This window comes from Triturus cristatus, chromosome 12 (assembly GCF_964204655.1).
Source record: "Triturus cristatus chromosome 12, aTriCri1.1, whole genome shotgun sequence".
Classification (NCBI taxonomy): Eukaryota; Metazoa; Chordata; class Amphibia; order Caudata; family Salamandridae; genus Triturus; species Triturus cristatus.
This window is the reverse complement of record NC_140595.1, coordinates 622,356,614-622,381,764: the sequence shown is the minus strand read 5'-3', so window position 1 is coordinate 622,381,764 and position 25,151 is coordinate 622,356,614. Positions and strand designations below refer to the sequence as shown.

General features: G+C 47.8%; 1 protein-coding gene across 4 annotated transcripts in view; it reads right to left on the bottom strand.

Annotated features, from left to right (window-relative positions):
* RNF166 (ring finger protein 166) overlaps window positions 1-25,151 on the bottom strand; it is a 150,768-nt gene that overhangs the window by 52,322 nt on the left and 73,295 nt on the right. For all 4 annotated transcript variants that reach the window (XR_014972389.1, XM_085639911.1, XM_085639909.1 and 1 more), the window contains 2 exons: window positions 19,173-19,285; window positions 18,546-18,660 (listed from right to left, as the gene is read on the bottom strand). Coding sequence is in view for 3 of the 4 variants with exons in the window: in XM_085639911.1 (XP_085496037.1) it covers window positions 18,546-18,660; window positions 19,173-19,285 (228 nt within the window). In the remaining variant the exon portion in view is untranslated. The remainder of the gene's footprint in view (window positions 1-18,545; window positions 18,661-19,172; window positions 19,286-25,151) is intronic.

Below are 25,151 nucleotides of genomic sequence, written 5' to 3'. Positions count from 1 at the left end.
TGCCGCTTTAACTAAGAGAAAGAGGACGTCTCCCACTGAGGAAATCTATTTCTCTCTCTCGGATGGAGACTCCCCCTCTACATCAGGCCCTAAAAAAAAGAGGGAACGTTACTAGAAAAAGGAAACATACGAATGAGGCACCTACCCGTGCATTTGATATTGGTAGCATTCGCGCTACAATAGATTTTGGTGCTCATAGCAGCACAAAAGAGAGATCCCAATACCTTGGGACAGAGAGAAGAGTTGTCCATAGCGGCATGATAAATCAAGGTAACCTTTACGGTACAAACAAACAATATGACGATCCGGAATCTCCAATTTACGAGGATCATATTATCGATGAATTCATTTTCGATCCCCAGGACAACTTTGAGGATCTTGATGAGGATATTTATAAGCCATCCACCTCATCATGTTTTGTTAAAGACCCCCTTGGTGGGGAAATGTTTAATCCAAATTCTATACGCCACCCCCGCAGTTCAGAATGGTGGCCAATGGACCACGTCGGGAAATATCTCTCCCAGAGAGTAAGGAAACCCTTAGATAGAGATACACGCAATCTTATGCGAAACGAGTGCCCTCGCCCCTCCTCGGAGGACAAGATTTGCAACACTCCTAATCTGGACCCCAAGATAATCACCTTCCTATTTAAATCCGGAAGGGATCCTAGGAAAGGAATATAAAAATGCCTCAAACAGTGCCAGGATAAACTACTCAACGTTCTCGGCCCATTATCAAAGATTCTTGATATGACCGAGGAGACTAGGACCAATAATACCCCCATAGATATTGAACTGTTAAGAGGTTGGTCCCAACTAGCAATCTGCTTTGTTGGTAACGCTAATTCTAACCTCATTACCGAACGCAGAAAGGCTGTCCTCTTAAGAATGAACCCCAAACTCGCAGATCTTTCTACAAAAGAAGACATGTGTGATGCTAAAGGGTTATTGTTTGGGGACAATTTTGTCCAATCACTTGGAAAGTATGTATCCAACTTTAACGCCTTTAGTAGAGCCCAATCTAACATGCGCAGAGTTTTTGGTGGCCGCGCAGTTTTTGGAAGGACTGACAGGAGGGGACAGTCTGTCAGCTGAGGTTTCTACAGGTCCCATTTCTATCCCCAAGACGAAAGAGGCTCTTTCCGCTCCAATAGAGGCTACCGCTCATACTCAAATTTCTACCCCTCAAGAGGAAGGGGCTCAAGATCCAGGAGCGGCAGACGCAGATCCACCAATCAAACTTACCAAGGTAAGCCAGAAATCTTTTTTCCCCTGGCAGGAAGACAGACACTTTGCTCACAATTGGACACAAATTACTCAAGACCCTTGGGTATTAGAAACAATAGTTGGGTTCAAAATAGATTTTTGGGAAGAACCTTTTCAGGAAAAAATACCAAGAGAAATGACTTTAGACATGGAGAACTCAAAACTTCTAGAGTTGGAAATTTCCCAAATGTTAGAAAAGGGAGCCATTATAAAGATTCCTTTATCAGAGATTCAGAAAAGGTTGGCGTCCCGTCATAAATCTAAAATATTTAAACAACTTTCTAACATACAGACACTTCAAGATGTAGGGTCTTCATCTATTAAGAGACATTTTACAAGCAAAGGACTGGCTAGTAAAGCTAGACCTCAAGGATGCATATTTTACGATACCCATGGACGAGGACTTTCACAAGTACCTCCGTTTTACATGGAAAGGGACCCTCTATCAGTTCCAATGTCTCCCCTTCGGCCTTTCCTCAGCACCTTGGTGTTTCACGAAGGTCCTACGACCAGTGGTCTCTTATCTCAGAGAGAGAGAGGAGTTTGTCTGATAATTTACCTAGACGACATCCTCATTATGTTTCAAGACTTTTTGACCATCCAGGAACATTTAAAAAGGACAATAGACCTACTTCAGAACCTGGGCTTCATCCTAAATTTAGAAAAATCCATCATGATCCCTCACAGGAGTTAGTATTCCTTGGTTTTCAAGTAAATACCATTGTTTCCAGTTTTATACTTCCACAGAAAAAGGTTACAAAAATAAAGAAACATATTTCCTTTATCCTTTCGAAAGATTTAATCCACCTCAAAGATCTAGCCAGGGTTCTAGGTCTTCTTTCTTCCTCCATCCAGGCTATTTCACACGGTCCTCTCCATTACAGAGGTTTACAAAGACTGAAAGCTTTAGCCTTAAGGAAAGGTCTTTGGTACGAAGACTCAGTTCCCCTCTCGGAGGACGCTCGAGAAGATCTTCATTGGTAGTTAAAAAACCTTCAAGCCTGGAATGGAAAAGCTATTTTTGGAAATATTCCAGACTTCACTCTAGAATCGGATGCGAGCACCCGGGTATGGGGTGCTCGCCTAAACAATTTAGAGACCGGGGGGAGGTGGTCTTTAGAGGAACAATCCCTTCACATAAACTCTCTGGAAATGCTAACAGCTCTGAATGCGCTTATGAGCTTCAAAGAGCTTCTAAAGAATTCCAATACCTTAATCCATTTGGACAATTTTTCTGCCGTCTCTTACATAAATCGCCTGGGGGGGGCGCGAGATCCAAGAATCTCTCAGATATCGCCAAGCGGATCTGGTACTTTTGCTGGGATCACAAGATTATTCTCAGAGCAGAATTCATCCCCGGAATTCAGAATCTGAGAGCAGACTAGAATTCTCGTTATCTGCACGATTCCAGCGACTGGAAATTGAATCCAGAGATTTTCTCATTGATTCAAGAATTGTGGGGTCCTTTTCAGATAGATCTTTTCGCCAGTAGATTAACCCATCAAGTTCAGATGTATTTCAGCTGGAGACCGGACCCCAATGCATCAGGGGTAGATGCCTTTCTCCAATCCTGGACCGGGATAACAGCTTACGCTTTTCCCCCCTTCTCAATGATCCAGAGATTGTTATGTAAAGTAAGACTCGAGCGTTGCTCAATCATCCTCATAACACCCTTTTGGAAATCACAAGTTTGGTTCCCAGGAGTTATGGAGTTGGCAGTGGACTTTCCACGCCAAATCCCATCATCACTAGGCCTCCTCCAGGGTCCAGACGGAGAAGAACATCCTTTGATTCTAGAAGGGAAATTGAACCTTCTTGTCTGGAAGATATCAGGAGTTCAGGAAGATATTCTGAACTTTCAGGAGAAGCTAAGAGCCTTTTGGAAGACTCATGGGCACCTGGAACAAGGAAAAGGTATTCAGGTGTATGCAGAAAGTGGTCTTGCTGGTGCTTGGAAAGGGATCTGGATCCCGTACAAGCCTCTTTACAACAGATAGCCAACTACCTTGCTTGTCTTTTTGATTTAGGCCTCTCCTATAGAACGATCTATTGCTACAGATCAGCAATTTCTTCCGGACACTCGCTGGTCAATAATCTTGCAATTGGGAGCAACCCTTTAAACAAGAGAGTTATGAAAGGTATTAGATTGAGGAGACCTCCTAAAGCCAGTTACGAATCCCTTTGGGATGTAAACCTCATCTTTAATCTATTTCTTTCCTGGCCTACCAACAATCTACTCTCTCTCTTAAAAGAATCTCCATGAAATTAGCGACCCTTTTGTGCCTGATTTCCTTTAGAAGAGTATCAGACATTAAAGCTTTGGAAATTTCTAATAGATTTTATTCGTCTGAAGGTGTTCACTTTGACATCTGGAGAAGAACTAAAACAATGTCAGAACCTGTCTTTTATCCTTTCTTTCACGAGTGTGAAAAACTCTGTGTTGTAAACTGTATGAAATGTTATGACAATAAAATTTCTACTTTTAGACCTGTTAACAGCGATCAACTTCTTTTGTCATATGTTAAACCCTTTAGACCTGTCTCTTCAGCCACATTAGCCAGGTGGGTACGTCTGATTATGCACAAAGCTGGTGTAGATCTTTCTAGATTTGGAGCTCACTCTTCAAGGGGAGCTATGGCTAGCAAAGTATTTTGGGGCATAGGTTCCCTGCCCGAGATACTTAGAGCCGCAGATTGGAGCAATGCAGATACCGTCTCAAAATTCTATTTGAGACCAATAGAGCACGTTAGCAATGTAGCCTTACATGGCTTTAAACATGCATAATGGTAGCCTCCGGTCTTGTAATGAAATGACGATTCTCCAATTTTTATGCAGAGAGAATCTTGATTTCATTAAAGACATACAGAGGCTAACATTATCCCACCCTCCTCTCCCTGAGAGGATTGGGTTTATTTTTTGTACATTTAATATTGTGATATGAATCGTATTATAATGATATGAATTTTCTGATGTACTACTTTTTCATACTAGGCTTTATCCGTTCTATACAATGTATTTCTGATTTCTTTTTCTCAGATAACAACGCTTAAGACTAACTGGTTCTCCACATTTTACGTCTGTGTCATCGCAGCCCAAGAGGAAGATTGGAGAATACACTGGCTACTAGTTATGTTGTGAATGTTCTATTCATTGTGATGTATTTACATTCTGTAAATGGCTGCATGTTGGGCAGCAAATAAAAGTATTTGCATAATGTTAGCCTTTAATGAAATCAAGATTCTCTCTGCATAAAAATTGGAGAATCGTCATTCTCCCCTTTCTGATACCTCTTCCAACTTAGTCAGCGAAATATGCCCTTCGGCTCATTTTACTTTCACTTTAACTTGCACTCTGATCTTCATTACACTAAAGAACAAAAACGGACTCAGGCTGCTCAAGAGGCTGTTCCTGAGCAGCCCGGCGTTAAAAAATAACAACAGAATCTCTCTGGTGCTCTGCACCAGAGGGGCATTTATGTGTCTCCCCTGTGTCGGCAAATGGCCGACAGACATGCTTGGGAGGTAGTGCGGGCGTCGGCAACTGGACGACACCCGCACTAAACGGGTAATTTAATTTGTGATATCTTCTGTGATTGGGCATCTCCCTGTCTGCCAGTATTCCCACATAGTCAGAGTTTAAATCTGTATGTCCTCTCCAGATTTGGGGTAGAGGTCCTCTCTGACACAGTACTTTTAACTTCCATTATTTTCTCTGTGTTTAGGAACCTCATTTACGGAGAGAGTGATCCGTTTTTACAGTTACGTGGGGCTAGAGGTATTAGAAAAGTTTCCTTTTTTTCCAGTCGGTGTGGTTCACCATTCCAGAGAACTATATTCATATGTTGTAGTACAAGCACTAGATTCTCCCAGTCTCCACGTGTTAAATAATGAATAGAGAACATCATGTTGTACACATGCTTAAAGGGGAAAAGGTGACTATAACACTAGAAACTGAATCACATCGCCCAATCTGAATCAGGTTAGAGGTAAGGCAAATATTTTGTTGCAGTAGCTGGAAGAACAAGAGGAGGGGAAAAGTAAAAAGGTCACATTTCCAAAGGGCCGATGGCACCAGAGCAAAATTTACACTAGACCAGATTCACGTGGCAGACTCGCAATTTATAAAGCCAAAAATGCACCATTGTCAGCCTCAGTCAGTCTCAAAACCAAACACCTATTACAATGTTCAAACAAAAAAAGGGAAACCCTAATTCTGTACCAATGAAATGACAAAAGCACCCATCAATTAATAAACTTTCTCTTGAGTCTGAGGTAATGAGTAGTGAATATTAGATTCTCTGGTGTATATCAGCTTAATTAAATTACCATCAGCCTTATCCAAGCATAGTAGTCTGGGACTACGAAATCCTGAAGTCCTGCTTTACTTTCAATGCCAGGAAAAAAGGCTTTGTCAGCCAGAAACACGACACAGAGTTCACTTCCCTGTATGCACCAGTGAATCCTGTACCTATGATCAAGCAACTGTCTCGCTCTCAAGCCTTGTGCTCTAGCTGCATGCGGTGTGCTCTTCTGCAATAGTTTCAGTTATAAGAAATGGTAAAAAAAGGCTTCACAAGTAAGATTATAACACTAATAAAATATATTGAAACTCTTCATAACATCCCACACAAAAACCACTCAAAATATTTTTACTTTTATTATTATAACTACTTAAGCATCTCCATGGAGAAAATGGAATTCAGAAATTAAATTTTAATATTACGAACACAACTCACACACCATTTGCTTCCATAAATTGCAAACCTAAATGATACCCTGCTGAAAAAAGAAAAGACTTCTTAATCACTCACTAATATGTAAGCCTAGTATTTAAAAGTATACTAAGCTGTCTGGGAGTAGCAGCAAGAAGAACTGTAATTTTGAGCAGAGTTGATGTTTTGATTCTAGTTGGTGATGTCATGGTTTTTATTTTAAGTGCTGCTTGGAGCGGCAATAAAAAATTGCATGCATAATGACAGCATCTGGTCTTGCCGTAACATCCAGTGCAAAGTTTCCACTTTCAGCTTGTCTTCTGTAGTTTTAAACTGCATTCCTCTCATGTCAGAGCTCTCATCAACCTGGCATCTTTTTAAGGGTAAACACCAGTCCTATAGAAAGGCCTACTGCTACCAAAAGTGATTTGATCTATGTTGCAAAATATATATGTATATCCATTCAAATTCATATGTATGCACGTCAAAAGATATCATGCTTAGATATATCACACTAACATGAGGCCCAGAGCTCCACGGGCTTCCTATCTGACCTTGCCTGGACAGGCTTCCAGCAGCTATCCTGAATCCGCCTTAAAGGTCACTTTCCTTGTCCTGACGTCATCATAAGTTTCCTTATCTGGTTGTGCAAGTTGCTTACACAGTGCCGAGCCAGCCTTTCTGGTCTGCCCATATCTGGCTGTTTATAATTTGCATGGTGCAGACATTGCACATCCATGTTAGCCATATTTCTAGTTCCGCTGACATGGCATTATTGAACTATATAGCACCCAGAAACCTGTCACTCTGGGAAGAAGCAGTCGGAGAGCCCCTAAGGTGGCAGATCTGACTTCTTCCTTGCTAATTAGCAATGATGCATGCTTTTGGTACCAATAAATAAATGTCACTCTGTTTCTGAGCAAACCTGCTATGTCTGGTGAATTTCATTCATTTGCTCCTGGGAGGGTGCCAGTATTTACCCATCAATTTATTTCACTCCGAAGTTTGCTCCTTGAATGTATGTTTCTCATCCAATGGAAGGTAGACCTTACTTGTGCCCTAGATGTATAGATATATGTAAATAGACATTCTGCATGACTGATTTTCCCTCTTGTGAGGGTGCCCTCACAATGTCATTTGATCTACACTGGACTTCCTAAAAACTTATCCAAAATACTTCATATAATACAGACCAATGAGGCCAGTGTGCAGCACTAAATATTCAAAGACAAAACCATGCGAGGTTATCTCAGAAAAAATTTCCACTACAGCCAAGATTCAATTTTAAAACACACTGGAACTGACCTTGCATGTGGTTCAAAGGCCAATCCTACCGTCAAAAACTGACACTCAACTACATTTTGTTCAGGACCCCAAGTGCTTAGGGCTTTGACTGAAGACCAGTTATTTCAAGAGCAGTGACTGAGTAATTACCAGGTAGAAGATCATTCCTCACATCTGGCAAGATTCAAACTTTCAGCGATGATTTCTCTGAAAAATCTAGCTGTAACTAATGCAAGTAGTAGAGGACTGGGAGGGACTGAAGGCTCCTTCAAACTAGAACTCAGTTGAGTGAAGCTTAAGACAATCCGCATAACGACTGAACAGGTGGCAGCCACAACACAAAGCTTCTCTCACATGTCTATATGGTATCAACCACAAAAGAATTGCAGACCAACATACGTTTAGAAAATAAAGCTACTGAAAACACTACATGGGTAAAACCAAAAGCTCGCTGCATAATCAGTAAAGGATAAAGGATGGAGTCCGTAAATGGGATTCTAAATTATAAAGATGGCCGATGTATAGAACATTTTTAAAATGGTTAGTTATCCCTTAAGAACGTGAAACGTTCACAGGGAAAAGCCTCTTTTTGGTGACCTATCTTCTCATTGACCATGCTTTCATTGGATGGTGCACTTTTTGAAAAAGATTTCACCCCGTTTCAAGAGTGACCTGTTGTTCATTGCAGAGAATGGAGTTGGGGCACTACTGTAGCACTTATGGTTTCCACTATTACTCTTCATTTGTTTGCAGTGCTAAAGATGCTTTAAAGTGGCTTATGCACCTGTTCTCCAGTTCATATAGAAAAGGCTATCTTCTAGCAGCAAATTCAGGCAGCCTCATGAGGTACCCCTCTAGACTTGCTGAATCACCTTGCTTTAGTGTTCAGTCCTATAGTGCATTGTAGTCACCCTATCTACTCCCCAGCCAGGAGCAGTAAGCTGCCTGAAGTCCTGTTAGGCAGTGACTCTTTCCTATCTGGAGCCATTCCTCCAATCATTTTGGAGCAATCCAGGATTCCACCTGCAAAGATCAACCTCACATTGGGAGCCATTTTGAAACTCCATATGAAGCAGGGGCAGCCAAGTTCCTGCCTATTATATCTAATGGGCAGCCGGCGGTTTGCAGAGAGACTTTGATGCCGCTCCTGTACATTTTCCAGTGTTTCGTAGACAAATTGTTGTAAGCAAGCTCATACCAGGGCAGCCATCTATGAACTTGGCTTCCTACCTCTGGTGAATAATTTTTCATGGTTCTGGCACCTATGGGTGGATGATGGCTCGTATGTTAGAAATGCCCCTTACTGGCTTTGTAAAACTATACAACAATTGTAAGATATATTTACATGTTTGGGATGGTATCAGGTTTCGCGATAAAACCTCTATGTCTGTATTATTACTAGCAAAACACATCTATTACCGGCACTCTATGAAAAAGGCATCCAAACTGGACTGTCTTCAAGTGAAACACTCTTTCCCATTCCCATATGGCAATATTTTTTTTAAAGTCTTGAAAGTTACTTTCTAAAAAGATGTGTTGTGTAGCCCTATATCATAGTGTAACATGCCTTCATAATTCACATCCGCATTCCTGTATATTGGTGGAGACTGACAATATCGTCTATGGTGAACATAGGATCTAGTCTCAAAGGATTGAAGAGATGGCGGTCTGTCCCAGAAACAACTTATGCAATATGGTTTTGATCATTTGTGCCATTTTCAGTTAAACACTTTTAGCATAAAATGGGTTCTTTGGGTCAATGTCTTTATGTTAGGGTTGCTCTCAGTCCAGCATGAAAAGGCCTTTTTCAGGACTGCTGTGCTTCTGTTTTGTTAATCCCACTGAAGTTTTGGAGGTTCAATATTAGGCTAGTTTCAAGAGTGATGATGCTGAAAGAATGGTGATGGGTCTTTGGCAAATGAGGCTGAACATAATCATTTTGTTGAGTTCTTTGCTTTGGTGATTTTAACTTTCAACTAAGGGACTTAATTACTAATTTAGATGCTATTAACCAATAAACTATATCGCATATTAACATAAAAATCTTTTGCTCAACTTCCAGACATTTAATTTTGTGCTCCAACTCATCATCGTGGACTTGAAGGTGCTCTAGCAAAGCATTTCTCTCCTTAGATGAAACCTCTGGCAACATTCACCTACCTCCTCACACCCAGAATGGATGTGCATGCCATATATTTTTTAGGTGTCGCCTGGTGTAAGACTGCGCAGACATGCGCAGTCTCGCTGGCGAGATTTAACGATTTAGAGGAGATTTCTGTAGTGGGCTTTAAGCCCCAGCCCTCTTTTCCATTGGCTGGTGTCACCGTTTATGCTAAACGGTGGCCAGCCATTGGAAAAGTGCGTCTAGTGACGTACACTTTTCTCTTTTAGAGCCGTCCCAGTTGGACTGGCTCGGTTCCTTTACGTCTGTGGTAAAAGGTTTTCTTATCTTTAAGGGGCCATGTGTTTCAAACACATGGCCCCATAAAGACAAGAAAACCTTTCATGCGTGGCCTGGCACTGCCAACAACCCTCCCCCTGCGAAGCCTGCTTCCCCGCCTTACCCCGTAACCCGACCTTTTGCTGCCCATCCTTACGCCTCCCCCCCAGCACACCTCGGCGCTCCTTTGCCTCAGACCTTGCAGCGCCCCCATGCCACCCTCCCCCTCCTGTTGTTGTCGGCCGAGTGATCCCGGTGCCGCATCGCGGAGGCGGGGGTCCTCCTGCGGCAGAGTGGCCCTCCCTCCATGTGAGCGCCCGGCGGCGGCGGCATGGCCACGGACCGAAGAGGAGCCGAGCCCCCGCGGCTGGAGGAGAATGGCTCGGCGCTGCCCGCCGCCCCGTCCCCGGACGCCCCCAGCCCGCTGCTGCTGAGCTTCGACCGTGAGGTGATGCCCGTGGCGGGCGGCTTGGGGTCCTACACGCGGCGCTTGGTGCTGCTCACCTGGATCCCCATGCTCTTCATCGGCTTCAGCCAGTTCTCAGACTCCTTCCTGCTGGATCAACCCGACTACTGGTGCCTGGGCAGCCGGGACAACGTCACGGTGCACCGCCTGCTCGGACCCACCGGGGGCCCCGGGCTGGCCCCTCACACAACCTGAGCCACAGCAGCGGGCTCCTGGAGCACCCTGCCACGCCGAGGACCCGCAGCTGGGGGGGGAGGACTGCCAGTGCCGCGAGTGGAGCTACCAGATCCGGGCCAGGCTGGGGCAGAACGTGGTCAGCAACGTAAGAGGTTTCCAGAGATATGTGGCCTGTACTGTAACCCCGATCCCAGCAGTTCCCACAGCATCCTCCGTAATATACCCTCCTGTGGTATGTGATCTGAAGGGGGGGGGGGCTGTGACACGCGCTGTACCACCGGTATCTGTCACAATGTTATACCCAACCGTACTCCTCAATACCTTCCGCACAGATGCAGGGCAACATCGGCACGGTGTAACGTACTGAATGCACGTTAGTACCAGTGCCCCCATCACTCGTTTCACAGAGGGGCTCGGCATGGTAGAACTAGTCTGACACCATTCTACCCCGCCAAACTCAACCCTCGCCCGCACAGAATTAAAGCAGGCTTTCCCCAGTGAAACATGCACTGCAGCGCCCCTCTACCCTGCTAAACCTCTCACTGAGGCGGGGTACCCTGGGCATGGTCCTGCGTGCACTGTGGCACCATTATACCCCTATATGACACCAATATACCCTATCAGACTTTTCCCTGAAGCAGGGTACACAGAGCTAGTACTGTATGCCAATGAAACTGTTCCCTCGGAGGCAAGGTACCTCTGATTTGTGCGGCATGTGCTGCAGTGTGATTATACCAGTTATTGAACTCCTCACGGGGGCAGGGTACCCTTGGCATGGTAAACCAGGTACCGCAGCCCCATTAGACGCCTTCTGCAGGCAGGGTGCCCTGTGCATGGTGTAGTGTGTACTATATACCCCCGTTGAACTCCTCTCGGAGGCAGGGTACCCGTCGCCAGGTTCAACATGGATTGAGGCTCTTTTGTACCCGACTAGATTAGTCAGGGAAGCAGGGTACCCTCGCTATGGTACAACATGTCTTATAGCTCCCCTCTTACCCCACTAGATTCGTCAGGGAAGCGGGGTACCCTCGGCATGCCACCGCATGCCCTGTAATGCAGCTCAATGACGCCATACCAGGCGCGCAACACCCATTGGACTCTAAGGGCTTCAGCCCCCCCCCCCCGTCGTGTGTGGCAGCCCGGGATGAGACAGCTTCCCAGGCACACACACAGCCGCACCAGAGTACTTCACAGGTCTTTAAAAGACCATTTGCATGTTAATGAGGCCTTGCTGTTTTACCCCTTCTAAGAGCCCCTGCAGCTCCACTCTGCCTATTGCTTAAAGATTCAGCCCCCCGAAATTTTTTCTGCTCCTCTAGGAAGCCAGCACAAGCAGGGGACAGCCTGTGCCCAAATGGGGTCCTGAAAGGTATGGTAAGGAACACCCCGCCCCTATACTAAAGCAACTATTGCCCCTCAACGTTCCCTACACTGGCCCTCACTCACACTATATTGTTCTTGAAGGCGGCTTCAGCAGACACCATCTCCGCCCCCGCCAAAAGCAGCACCCTATGAACTCTACCCTCTCATAAACCGAGGGCACCTTGGGACCTGCACCTCACCGTCTGCCGCACCCCCTCTATCAGACAGTTCAGGGCACTCCGAACCCCCTCTCAACACAGCTTCCATGGCACATCCAATAATAATAGCCCTCCCGCCCCCATCCGCTCACACAGAGTTCCCTTTACACACACATCTCCCCTGGATTACTAAACATTCATGGGCACGCTACGGCTGGGTTGTTGCCCGAAACATCTGTGTCTCTCTGGGGCTAATCAATCAATCAATCAATCAAAGCATTTATATAGCGCACTACTCACCCAGAGGGTCTCAAGGCGCTGGGGGAGGGGGGTCCGCTACTGCTCGAACAGCCAGGTCTTGAGTTGCTTCCTGAAGGCGAGGTGGTCCTGGGTCAGGCGGAGGTGGGTCGGGAGGGAGTTCCATGTCTTGGCGGCGAGGTAGGAGAAGGACCGTCCCCCTGTGGTGGCTCTTCGGATGCGGGGGACGGCGGCGAGGGCGTGGCCGGTCGATTGAAGCTGGCGTTTGGGAGCGTAGAAGATGAGGCGGCTGTTGAGGTATCCTGGGCCTTGGTTGTGTAGGGCTTTGTGTGCGTGGGTGAGGAGTCGGAAGGTGATTCTCTTGTTGACCGGGAGCCAGTGCAGGTCTCTCAGGTGTCCGGAGATGTGGCTGCGACGGGGGATGTCCAGGATGAGTCGTGCTGAGGCGTTCTGGATTCGCTGGAGTCTCTTGTGGAGTTTGGCGGTGGTTCCGGCGTAGAGGGAGTTGCCGTAGTCCAGACGGCTGGTGACGAGGGCCTGGGTGACCGTCTTCCTGGTCTCGGTGGGGATCCACCGGAAGATCTTACGTAGCATGCGCAGGATGTTGAAGCACGACAAGGAGACGGCGTTGACTTGTCTGGTCATGGAGAGGGAGGAGTCCAGGATGAAGCCCAGGTTGCGTGCGTGGTCTGTTTGTTTGGGTGCGCTGCCTAGGGCGGGGGGCCACCAGGAGTCGTCCCAGGCGGAGGGTGAGGATCCCAGGATGAGGACTTCCGTCTTGTCCGAGTTCAGTTTCAGGCGGCTGTTCTTCATCCATTCGGCTACTTCTTTCATCCCTTCGTGAAGGTTGGCTCTGGCGGTGGCGGGGTCGTTGGTGAGGGAGAGAATCAGCTGGGTGTCGTCGGCGTAGGAGATGATGTTGAGGTTGTGCTGGCGTGCGATGTCTGTGAGGGGGCTCATGTAGACGTTGAAGAGGGTTGGACTGAGCGAGGAGCCTTGAGGAACGCCGCAGATGACTTCGGTGGCTTCAGATCTGAACGGGGGGAGGCGGACTCTCTGTGTCCTTCCGGCGAGGAAGGAGATGATCCACTCCAGTGCCTTCTCCTGGATTCGGACGTTGCTGAGTCGCTGCACTAGTGTACGGTGGCAGACAGTGTCGAAGGCCGCGGAGAGGTCTAGGAGGATGAGGGCTGCTGTTTCTCCGTTGTCAAGCAGTGCTCGGATGTCATCTGTGGCTGCGATCAGGGCGGTCTCGGTGCTGTGGTTAACAGGTATTTAGAGTTCCCGTCTAGAGACTGCATTTCCCCGACCTGCTGCTATGAACATTCCTACACGAGCCAAGAACCTTCTAAGTGCAGACTGCGACCCAGTTTTAAGATGACGAGAGCGCGAAAAAAAACTGGAGAGTTTGCGAGTCTAGAACAAGCATTGAAAATGCAATAGGCCTCGCCTTTTATTAAGTTAAAGCCATTTGCTTTGCTATATAATACCATTAGAAAAGCAAATGGCTTTAACTTAATAAAAGGCGAGGCCTATTGCATTTTCAATGCTTGTTCTTTCATAATTAGTTATTTTTCAAGAGAAACCTTCAACACACTGCACAGTTTCCTATGCCGAGACTATAGAGAAACTAAAGTTGCTCTGGCTTTGCTCATCATCCCTTGCATACACTCAAAGACAGCCTGGGTAGAATTGAAAAGGAGTGATTTCCAACAAATGCAACTTCAAGCATGGGGAAATATTCAAACTAAATACAATTACTATCTTTAATACAAATTCCCCGCTGTGATTTCTTACACGGTTAACACCTGTTCCTATGATCTACAATTACTTTCCCTTCAGTTCACAGTAGTATTCAAGGTCCTGCAGTGGCATTCAGATTTTGACCTTTTCAGAAATACTGAGGTCCTCCTGGACAGCATATAATGGAAGACAAAGTAAACGGAAGATGTTCCAAATATTGGTACATGATGTGGTTCTGGTTCATATCACTTTGACAAGGCATTTCAACCAATCTGATTACTTGGAAAGTCATTTCGCTTTTTAAGAAGGGTGTGGTACATCTTGTGAGTCGAGAACAGGATTTTAATCCAGGGAGTCGGCATGCCACATGCAGGGGAAATACTGGGTAAAGGTACAAGTAGTGCCTTCTCGGCAGGACACAAGGGCTCCTTCAAGTCCACCCTAGCTACAAATCTATTACCTTTTTTGAAGTCTTTGACAATATGTTACAATGAATAAAATGCATTGCATGCAAGTCTAAACAGCATAAGGTGTCACAAATATTGTTAAGAAATCAGTTTATACAATTAGATTTACTTTGGTATTAACTAACAGCAAAGCACCAACAGTTGCACTAACCCAGGGCAGATTCCTACTCCAACGCTGCCTTTAGGAGTAACATTCTTGCTATAGCAATTTAGCTTGCTGGTCACGTAAGATGCAAGAGCAAATAATACCATGACTAATGCGAACGGCTCGCGGGTCGCAAACCATATAACTAGCGATGATATTGCTGACCCAATTTTAGAAGTTCCACCTTCCCTTGCACAGTTGAAAATTATATCTTGAATTTAGCTGGCATTGGCAACAAATTAATGTGCTTGACTATCTGGGTCCGTACCCATCTTGGCTGTAAGGCGACTGTTGTGGACACGGCATCTCCAGATGTGCAGTGTGTGATTTTATTATGGCCAAATGATGTCCGGCTTATCTTGGTCAATGTCTATTCTAGACCGGTGAACATTACAGCGGAGTCGATTACCATTGACCAGCTTTCGATATTTTTAATTACTCTCCCCCAGGGCCCTATTCTTCTAATAGGGGGAGATTTCAATTGTCATTTTGAGCCCCTTCCGGGTTTGATAGATGATGATATCCAGGAGGAGGATGACTATTGGACAATACCCCCAGTTGTGGGAAATTCACCCAGGTCATGGACGCCCTTGGTTGTCCAGATCACGGCCCTAACTTTAAAATTCTCTATTAGGGCATGTAATGGTCGTACCAAATCAGACGTCCCTGCTAAGTGTACTTTTATTAAACCCGGTAAAGAGTCTATGTTGGACTACATATTTGTCGAGACTCGTTCGTGGGATAAGGTGTTGGATTTTATGGTTCTGTCAAGGGAGGATAGCGACCATAACCCATTGATCCTTCAGTTCCTGCTTCCGGGGATTTGTACTACCCCGGATACTGGAATGATGGTTTCTGATACGGATTATCATCTATCCAGTAACAGACGTAGGGTGAGGTGGGGAAAACTAGTTAACCTCCCCGGCGCAATCCCTGAACTTTACGGGAAGGTAATTCCGTTACTGGAAGCTGTAGGTTCCTTACCGTTGCAAGCTCCCACTTCGGAAACGTATAAAAATTTTGAGGACTTAAATTTGGAGTTAAACACCATTTTGGCCAATGTGTTAAATCCCTTAGCCCCTACAGAAAGGAAGAGTTGCACCATACCAACTTGGTACAACACTGCTTGCAGGAAAGCAGAAACACAACTCCTTGACGCCGTTAAGTCTAATAACAACAAGGCCTTAATTAGACAGAAACGCTGGGAATATAAACAATTAATTGCCCATGCTAAAGCAGAGTGGGACAGTGATAATTGGGATAAATTAACTCAGGCACTTAAAAAAAAAAAGATCCCCGTAAGTTCTGGCAAATTGTTAATACGGGTTCATCTGAACCTATATCAGCGATAGTTCCCAATATCGCTGCTAGTGTTTGGGAGGATCACTCTAAGCTAGTGATCTTCCCACCAATGCTCCGGCGGTGGGGGAAAATTTGTTCAAACTTACTACTTATCAATATGGAGATGATTTTGGGGAACAAGAAGTCTCAGATATATTATCTAGTCTCCCTGCTGGCAAAGCGCCGGGCTTGGACAAACTTCCTGGCGATCTTTTTAAAAATGAGCCGCTGATCTGGGCCCCCTACTTAACGGCGCTATTTAATGCAATCCTGAAGGGCATGGCAATTCCCTGTACTTGGTGTGGAGCCGAGATAGTTCCAGTTTACAAAAAAGGCTCCCCTCTACTCCCGGTTAATTATAGGCCTATTAGTCTTATAGACGTTCCCCAAAAATGTTTTGCAAGATTGATTTTAGAGCGTCTTAAAGACTGCATGGAGGAATTCTCCATCCTTAGTCCCCATCAGGCAGGGTTTAGAAAAAATGTTTCTACCGTGGACCGAATTTTTCGCCTTTTGCTGCTATACTGGAAGAATGTAAAGGTGGAGGCTGGTTCATTATACACTGTGTTTGTGGATTTGCGTGCGGCCTTTGATCTGGTTCCTAGATCAAAATTGTGGTCTGTTTTATCAAAGCTGGGTGTCCCTGACCCTTTATTGAATATGGTAATTCGCCTTCACAAGGGAAATTTTGCACAAGTTAGGTGTGGGAAGAATGGGGCCCTAACATCTAGATTTGTTGTTGAAAAAGGAGTCAGACAGGGCTGCGTTCTGGCTCCTACTCTTTTTTGTCTCTATGTTAATGGAGCCTTCTCATATCTAAATAAGGTCATTAACAGCGATGCCCCCAAACTCGATGGCAATAGGGTTCCCGCGATAATGTTCGCAGATGATACTCTATGTTTCTAAATCCCCTTTAGGTCTACAGAGGGTCTTGGATGGCTTTGAGCTATTTTGTCTGGAGCAGGGTTTAGAAATTAATACCCTTAAAAACTAAATTTATGATTTTTAATCCTCCATCCACGACGCGCCCAAACCCTTCTATAGGTGGGATTACTTTGGAAAGGGTCCATACCTTCGACTATTTGGGGCTTACCCTAAACGAAAGAATGACCTGGGTTACACACCAAATTAAGGCCCAGTTGAAATTAGTTCAAACAACTGGGGGGATACTGAAATTTTTTAACACATCATGTGTAAAACCGATTGGCCCACCTATCGAAATATACAAACTTCAGGCCCGTGGGCGTGTAGTATATGGAGCTGAACTCTGGGGATCTAAATGTTGTTCAGAGATCCCAGCTATAGAATCTAAGTTCCTAAGGCAATTGCTAGCCCTCCCTTTGAGCACGCCCCTACTTCCACTGAGACTTGATCTGGGTTTGCGTCCCATTGATGAAGTGCTTGGTCTTAAACCCTTGATCTTCTTGAGGAGGATTTGGACTACCCCAGAGCTCGAGGTGTACAGAAAAGAAATAATGGAAGTGCTGAGTTTACCTAGTGCAGGGAAACATCCTTGGTTTACTTATGTGAAGAAGCAACTAGGCGCATTAGGCTTTTCAGATCTCTGGACAGACCCGGCGACAGCTTGTTTTACTGTTTCTCGAAAGCACCTTATCCATTCCTACTAGGAGTTTAAAATAGCAGAATCTATTTCTAAATCTCAATCTTCTATTTTAATACAAACCTTCTTAATAGGTAAAGACTTCTACCACTTTGAGGAGGCTTTGAGCGAGATCAGACCTCACTTTACAAGAAAACTTTTTGCAGTGGAGATATGGCACACTTCCCATAAGAGCATTTACTAGCAAATGGTCATTGCCCTCCCCGGGAAATTGTCCTAGCTGTGATGCAGAGCAGGAGACTGATTTGCATATACTATTTTTCTGCCCTGCTTACAAAAAGACTAGGAATTATTGGATTGTCCCTGTTTGCAAGAACCTGGGGTTTACACATTGTATGTCAGCTTACAGGGTGCTTAAAACAGATCTATCTAGGCAAATAGTATTTGCAGTATCATCATTTCTTGCATCTATGTGGAGGAAAAGAAGATGTAATGTGCCCTTACCATGAAGTCTCATGTATTTGGTTTAACTCACTAAATTGTTCTGATTGGGGTTTTTCAAGCCCAAAGCCTCTATCTATGTACCTTATATTTTCTACTAAGATTAGGCTAAAGCTTAGGAACTGGCTTTTTCCCCGCTGCTAAAATCTTAGTAGTTACTGTTGGTCATGCTGATGTACTTTTAAAATTCAATTTTATATTTATTATTCTGAATGTTTTGATCCTTTGTATTTTTAATCTGTATGAACTTTTATGGCTAATTGTCGAAATAAAGATTGAGAAGAAGAAGCAAATAATACCTTTTGAATTTACACCTGAATTGTGGAAATCTGTTGATGGCGTCATGATTATTATGCAAATTTCACACTAACCTGGTCAAACTTCAACTACAATAACATACTATGAACGTTGTTGCTTGTTAAATGTCTGTTTACAATTTTACAATCTATGACTGCACTGATAAGCCCAGCAATGTGACAATTAGCCCACTTACTATATATATATATATATATATACACACACACACACACACATACACACACACACACACACACACATATACACACACACATTAAGACTGTCAATTAATGCTCCTCACTGGGGAAACAATGGCTTAGAACTGGGCTTATTTTAAAGGCATATAAAATCCACCACCATAAGACTCACCACTTTGTTGGGATCATTGCGATGGTTCTCCATGCAGTGCTTAACTAATTCTTGCTGATCCAGGTTCCGAGCTCCGCAATATGGGCAAACAAATGTGGAACGATTTGGGATGTTACTATGAAATAAATAAATAATCTTTTCAAAATGCAGACAACATGCAGCCCTTACTCAAAAAGATTGAACAATCCTCAATTCCATACCAATCTGGTTGTCTAATTTTTAAAATGTAGAAAAGGGATACAAAATTGACTGAGGCGCTTTTTGTGCTGTTCAAGTTAGATGTACGTTCCCATCACAGGCCACGGGTCATACCCAGATTTAGTTTTTCCATTTATTTTATGCAAAACACCATTATCTTGACCCTGGAAAGGATGTGAATACTATTATATCTATTATTCTAGCCAACATTACTTTGAAATGTTGAGCGGTTCTAATAGTGAAGTTGCCTATAGTTTCTTCTTGTGTGGTTTAGAGCACAAGCAAACTGAAGTAGAGAGCAAGTAAGTGAATAATAGAGTAGATAAACGTTTCTCAAACGTGTGCTTTTGTCTCTCTTTTTCATCACAGTGCGAAGAATGCAAAAGTAACACTCAGCTTTGAAAACAGGCCTGCCTTGTACTTGCATACCTGGGTATTGGCTGGGAAGTAGGTACAACAGGCACAAACTTAGGGCAATTTGCCATTTGCTCCTGGACCTTGGAACAAGAAGAAATGTGAGACCTCATCTTTGCTAGAGTTACCTGCAACGAAAGCAAAAACAGAACAATCAAGTCAGATAACACGAGGATACATCTTTTATGTAGAGTGCTTTCTACAAGGGTTAAATAATTCAAACTGCTCATTTTAGCAGAGAAAGAAAAAGAGGTACAAGGAGAATGTGATCTGCTCTGTACCACACATTTAGGTCAAGTACAGTCAAACGTGAAAGCTGTAACAGGTCTTCTGATTCCACATACAGCTAGCTCACAAATCAATCTCTGGACCACATTTTTATTCTATGTATACACATATTCTACAAGGCTACACTATCTACATGAAGAAGCTGTGTGGTCAGAAAGACTGCAGAATGAAGAACAAGTTACTTACCTTCAGTAACGATGTATCTGTAAGAAACATTAGTTAGTTAGATTCCTCAACTTAGAATATCCCCAGGCGTCAGACTGGATCCGGAAGATTTTTCGTCAGCAATACCCCTTGCGCGTCGCTAGGCGTCGTCTGCGGCTCCGCGTCCGTCGTCGGCGTCGTGCGCCGGGGTGACGTCGTCAGAGTACTTAGACGCCGCCCTCGCGCGCTGACGTCAGTTCTTGTACATAGCCTTCCGCGCCAGGAACGCAGAGCCATGCAAAGACCGACACTGGTGCCAAAAATAAAATCTAGGGGCCTGAAAGGACAACCTTAACCCTAGATGTCAGTTCGCAGAACGGGGAGGATGGGAGGGTCGGTGAGGAATCTAACTAACTAATGTTTCTTACAGATACATCGTTACCGAAGGTAAGTAACTTGTTCATCTGAAAGAAACACGTTAGTTAGATTCCTCACCTTAGAATAGATACCCAAGCAATACCATCCCCGGTGGTGGGTCTGCGAACCAAGATCACACCAGAAAGTCCTGGAGGACAGAACGGCCAAAGAAGCCATCCCTCCGGACTTGGCTGTCAAGGCAATAATGCCTGGCAAACGTGTGTAGCGAAGCCCACGTCGCCGCCTGACAGATGTCCTGCAAAGGGACTCCCCGTCCCAAGGCAGTAGTAGCCGCCGTGGCCCGAGTAGAATGGGCGCGCAGCCCAACAGGAGGGTCCTTTTTAGCCAAGGAATAGCAAATGTTTATACACAAAACGACCCACCGAGAGATGGTTCGTTTGTGCACAGCTTTCCCCTTCTTAGCGCCCACGTACCCAACAAAAAGCTGGTCGTCCACCCGGAACTGTTTTGTGCGGTCCAGATAAAAGGAGAGCGCACGTTTTGGGTCCAGACGGTGGAGCCTCTCTTCCTCTTTGGAAGGATGCGGAAAGAAGGTGGGCAAGGTGACAGACTGCCCAAGGTGAAATGGAGTCACCACTTTAGGAAGAAAGGAGGGACGAGGCCGAAGGACAACCTTGTCCGGATGAACAGATAGAAAAGGAGGCTTTGAAGATAAAGCCTGGAGCTCACTCACCCGTCTAGCCGAGGTGATGGCTACAAGAAAAGCAGTCTTTAGAGTTAGAAGACGAAGAGGCCAATTGTGAAGAGGCTCGAAGGGAGCGCACATCAGGAATGTCAACACCAGATTCAAGTCCCACTGAGGCATTACAAAAGGGACAGGAGGGAACGTGTGTGTAATGCCTTTGAGAAAGCGTGTAACCACAGGGGACTTGAAAAGAGAAGGCTGATCAGGAAGCCGCAAGAAGGCGGAGATGGCAGCAAGATAACCTTTCAGGGTGCCCAGGGCAGAGCCCTGCCGGGCCAGAGAAAGAAGGAAGAGGAGAACCTCAGAAAGAGGGGCGGAAAGGGGATCCACAGCCTTTGCTGTGCACCATGCCACAAATTTGTTCCACCGGCAGGCGTATACCGACTTTGTGGAGGGACGCCTGGCTGCCAGAATGATATCACAGACTTCAGGAGGCAAGTCAAATGGCATCAACTGCCGCCGCTCAATCTCCACGCATGGAGGTGGAGGCTGGACAGGTTCGGGTGGAGGACCGCCCCCTGCTGCTGCGACAGAAGATCCTCCCGAAGGGGCAGACGTATCGGGGGATCGGTCAACAGACTGAGTAGCTCGGGATACCAGTATCTTCGTGCCCAATCCGGAGCCACCAAGATGACTTGGGCCCGGTCGTGCCTGATCTTCTTCAGCACTCTGGGCAGAAGTGGTATAGGCGGAAAGGCGTACAACAGACCGCAACTCCACTCGTGACGAAAAGCGTCGCCGAGCGAGCGCCGCCTTGGAAATTCCAACGCGCAGAACTGCTGACATTGCGCGTTCTCTTCGGTGGCGAATAGATCTAACCAAGGCTCTCCCCACTGCTGAAAGAGACCTTGCGCCACTTCGGAGTTCAGACGCCATTCGTGATCCATCATGCACCGGCGGCTGAGTTCGTCTGCTCTGGCGTTCAGAGAGCCCGCCAGATGTTGGACCACTAGGGTGACGCCCTGGTGTTCCAGCCACGTCCAGAGGCGCAGAGCCTCCTGACAAAGGGTCCACGACCCCACCCCGCCCTGTTTGTTGCAATACCACATGGCGGTGGTGTTGTCCGTGAACACCTGCACGACACTTCCCCTGACAGAGGGAAGGAAGGCTTTCAGTGCAAGCCGGATCGCTCTCAACTCCAACAGGTTGATGTGGAGACGAGACTCCGCCGGAGACCAGAGGCCTCTGATCTCCGCCTCCCCCATATGGCCACCCCAACCCAGGAGGGACGCATCCGTCACTACGACATGCTCCGGTTGGGGAAGGGAGAGGCTCTTGCCCTTGACCCACTCGCGGTCCGTGAGCCACCACTGCAACTGCTGTGCAGTGCCCTCCGAGATCAAGACATGGTCGGACAGGTTGCCGTGATGCTGGGCCCACTGAAACTTCAGGTCCCACTGCAGAGCCCGCATGCGCCGCCTGGCGTGATGCACTAGTAGGATGCAGGAGGCCATCAGCCCCAGAAGCCGCAACACTAGCCTGACCGAAACCCGGGATAGAGGCCGAAAGATGGGAATCAGGGCCTGTATATCCCGGACCCGCTGTTCCGGTGGATGGACCCGGAACTGCGCCGAATCGAGAACCGCTCCGATGAAGAGGAGCTTCTGAGAGGGACTCAGGTGTGACTTTGGCACGTTGATGGAAAACCCCAGCAAATGCAGGAGATCCGCCGTAGTCTGGAGGTGGGAGATGACTGCCTGGGGCGAGCCCGCCTTCAACAACCAGTCGTCGAGATAGGGGAAGACTGAAACCCCTGATCTGCGCAGATGAGCTGCGACCACCGCCAACACTTTCGTGAACACCCGAGGGGCACTGGTGAGGCCGAAGGGGAGCACGGTAAACTGAAAGTGCTCTTGGCCCACCGTGAACCGCAGGTAACGCCGGTGGGCCGGCAGGACGGGGATATGAAAATATGCGTCCTGCAAGTCCAACGCTACCATCCAGTCTCCAGGGTCTAGGGCAGCTAAAACCTGAGCCAACGTTAGCATCTTAACCCTGTCCTTTCGGAGGAAGGCATTGACGTTCCGGAGGTCCAAGATAGGGCGTAGGCCGCCTTTGCCCTTCTTGGGAACCAGAAAGTAGTGGGAATAACAACCACGACCTACTTCTGGGCTCGGAACGCGCTCGACGGCCCCCTTGGCCAAGAGAGCCGAAACTTCCTCGCGGAGAAGATTCAAATGATCCCCCGAGATACGGTGGTGCTGCGGAGGCATGGCTGGAGGGGTCGTCTCGAAGGGGAGGGAGTAGCCCCTTCGGACGATTTGCAGCACCCACCTGTCCGATGTTATGGACCGCCAGTGGAGCAGGTGATGGCGAACTCTGCCGCCCACTGGCGTGGTATGGGCCTGAAAGCTCGGACTAGGAGGGCTTTGAGGCGGATGCTGCCGGGGTGGAAGTGGGCTGACCACGTCGGCCTCCATTACCGCCACGGCGGAAGCCACGTCCGCGACCGCGCGCAGGTTGGTTCTGCGGCTGGTGGCTTTGCGGACGTGAGGAGGCGCCCCTTCCTTGGCCACGAAAGGGGCGAAAAGCGGAGGTGTGCGCCCGCGGAGCCGAGAGGCCCAAGGACTTGGCCGTAGCCCGGGAGTCCTTAAAGCGGTTCAGCGCACTGTCCGCCTTCTCACCAAACAGGCGAGTGCCATCAAAGGGCATGTCCATGAGGGTGGTCTGGACATCCCCGGAAAATGACGTGGACCGCATCCAGGCGTGGCGGCGGAGCGCCACCGTGGTTGAAATCGCCCGACCCAGCGAGTCCGTGGTGTCAAGCCCACATCGTATGGCGTGCCGTGCTGCATCCCTCCCATCGGCCAAAGCCTGGGTAAGACGCGTCCGGACCTCCTCCGGGCACAGGGGCAGCACGTCCTCCACCGTATCCCACAGGGAATGGGAATAACGGTCCAAGAGACAGGCGGTATTTAAGGACCGCAGGCCCAAACTAAGGGACGAGAACAGTTTCTTGCCAAACTGCTCGAGTCTCTTGGAATCCCGGTCCGGCGGAACGGTCGGGAAGGAGGATTGGGAGGTAGAGGCCTGGATAACCAGACTCTCGGGGGTGGGGTGTTGGGACAGGAAACTGGGGTCGCCCGGAGCAGGGCGGTGGCGCCTGGCAACGTTCCTATCCACAGGAGGAACTGTGGAGGGCTTGGACCAGGTGCCCTGCAGAACGTCAGTGAGGGCCTCGTTGAACGGCAGCAGAGGCTCAGTGGAGCTTGCTGAGGTTTGAAGCACCTCAGTGAGGATGTTAGTCCTCACAGCCACGGCAGGCAACTCGAGCCCAAGGGCCTCGGCCGCCTTGCGCAGCACCACAGAAAATGCTGCACCCTCCTCCGAAGCCACAGTCGGAGGAGAAGTGAATCCAGTGTCTGGCGAGGTGTCCAGCCCACTGGCCTCCCCCAGTTCATCTGCCCAGTCCTGAGAAAGCTGTGACTGAACAGCCAGAGGGTCCTCGAACCCCTCCCAGTCGCCCCCTTCTTCCGATTCCTGATAAACAGGAGGAATGATCGGAACCGGACTGTAGAGATGGTAGGACTCAAGCGGCGTCGGATGCGGCGTCGGTCGACGCCGCGCCGGCGCCGGGTCCGGGTGAGGGCTAAACTGGGGTGTCGGCATCAAAGGCGTCGGCGGCGCCGGTGACGGCGTCGGTGGTTCAGGCGTCGGCGCCGGTGGAGGAGTGACTAGGTCAACCGGCGTCGACTGGGGCCCAGGCATGGGCCCCGCGGGGACCTGCGGCGTCGAGACCGGAGTCGTCGACGGCGCCGGAGCCGCCGGCAGGCAAGATCGCCCAGTCGAGTCCGCGGGGCCCGAAGGCGCGCCAGCGGGCGTCGACGGCGGGGCCAGGCTCCTCATGGCCGAGAGGAAGGCACTGATCTCCGCCGGCGCCGCGTCAGTCCCAGGGACCGGAAGGTATGGGGGCGGACGCGGCACCTGCGGCTCCGCCGGAGCCGCGGGGGTGGAACCACCCTGACCCTCGGCCGAGTCGCGCGACCGGCGAGGGGAGTCCGAAGAGCGGTGTCGCCTCTTGGACTTCTTTGAGCGTTTGGACTTACCCGACGACTTGGAGCCGGACGATCGATGGCGTCGGCTAGGGCTCCGCGAGCGATCCTTGGACCTCCTCCTGGACCGGGATCGCGCACGACGCGGAGCCGAGTGGCGAAGCTCGAGAAGCTTGCGGGACCGCTCCCGCCTAGCCTTCGAAGTCAGGGCCTGGCAGTCGTTGCACGACTCCGCGTCGTGGTCGGGGCCTAAGCAGTAGAGGCACCGGCGGTGGTGATCGGTCACCGACATCAGTCGATGACAATCCTCGCAAGCCTTGAACCCAGGCATCCTACCGGCACCAGATGTCGACAGACAAGGATCAAAAATGATCAAAAAAGATTTAGTCAAAAAAGACTAAAAGGGGTAGCTCTCCCGGATCTGCGCTTACTGGCGCAGAAAAAAGA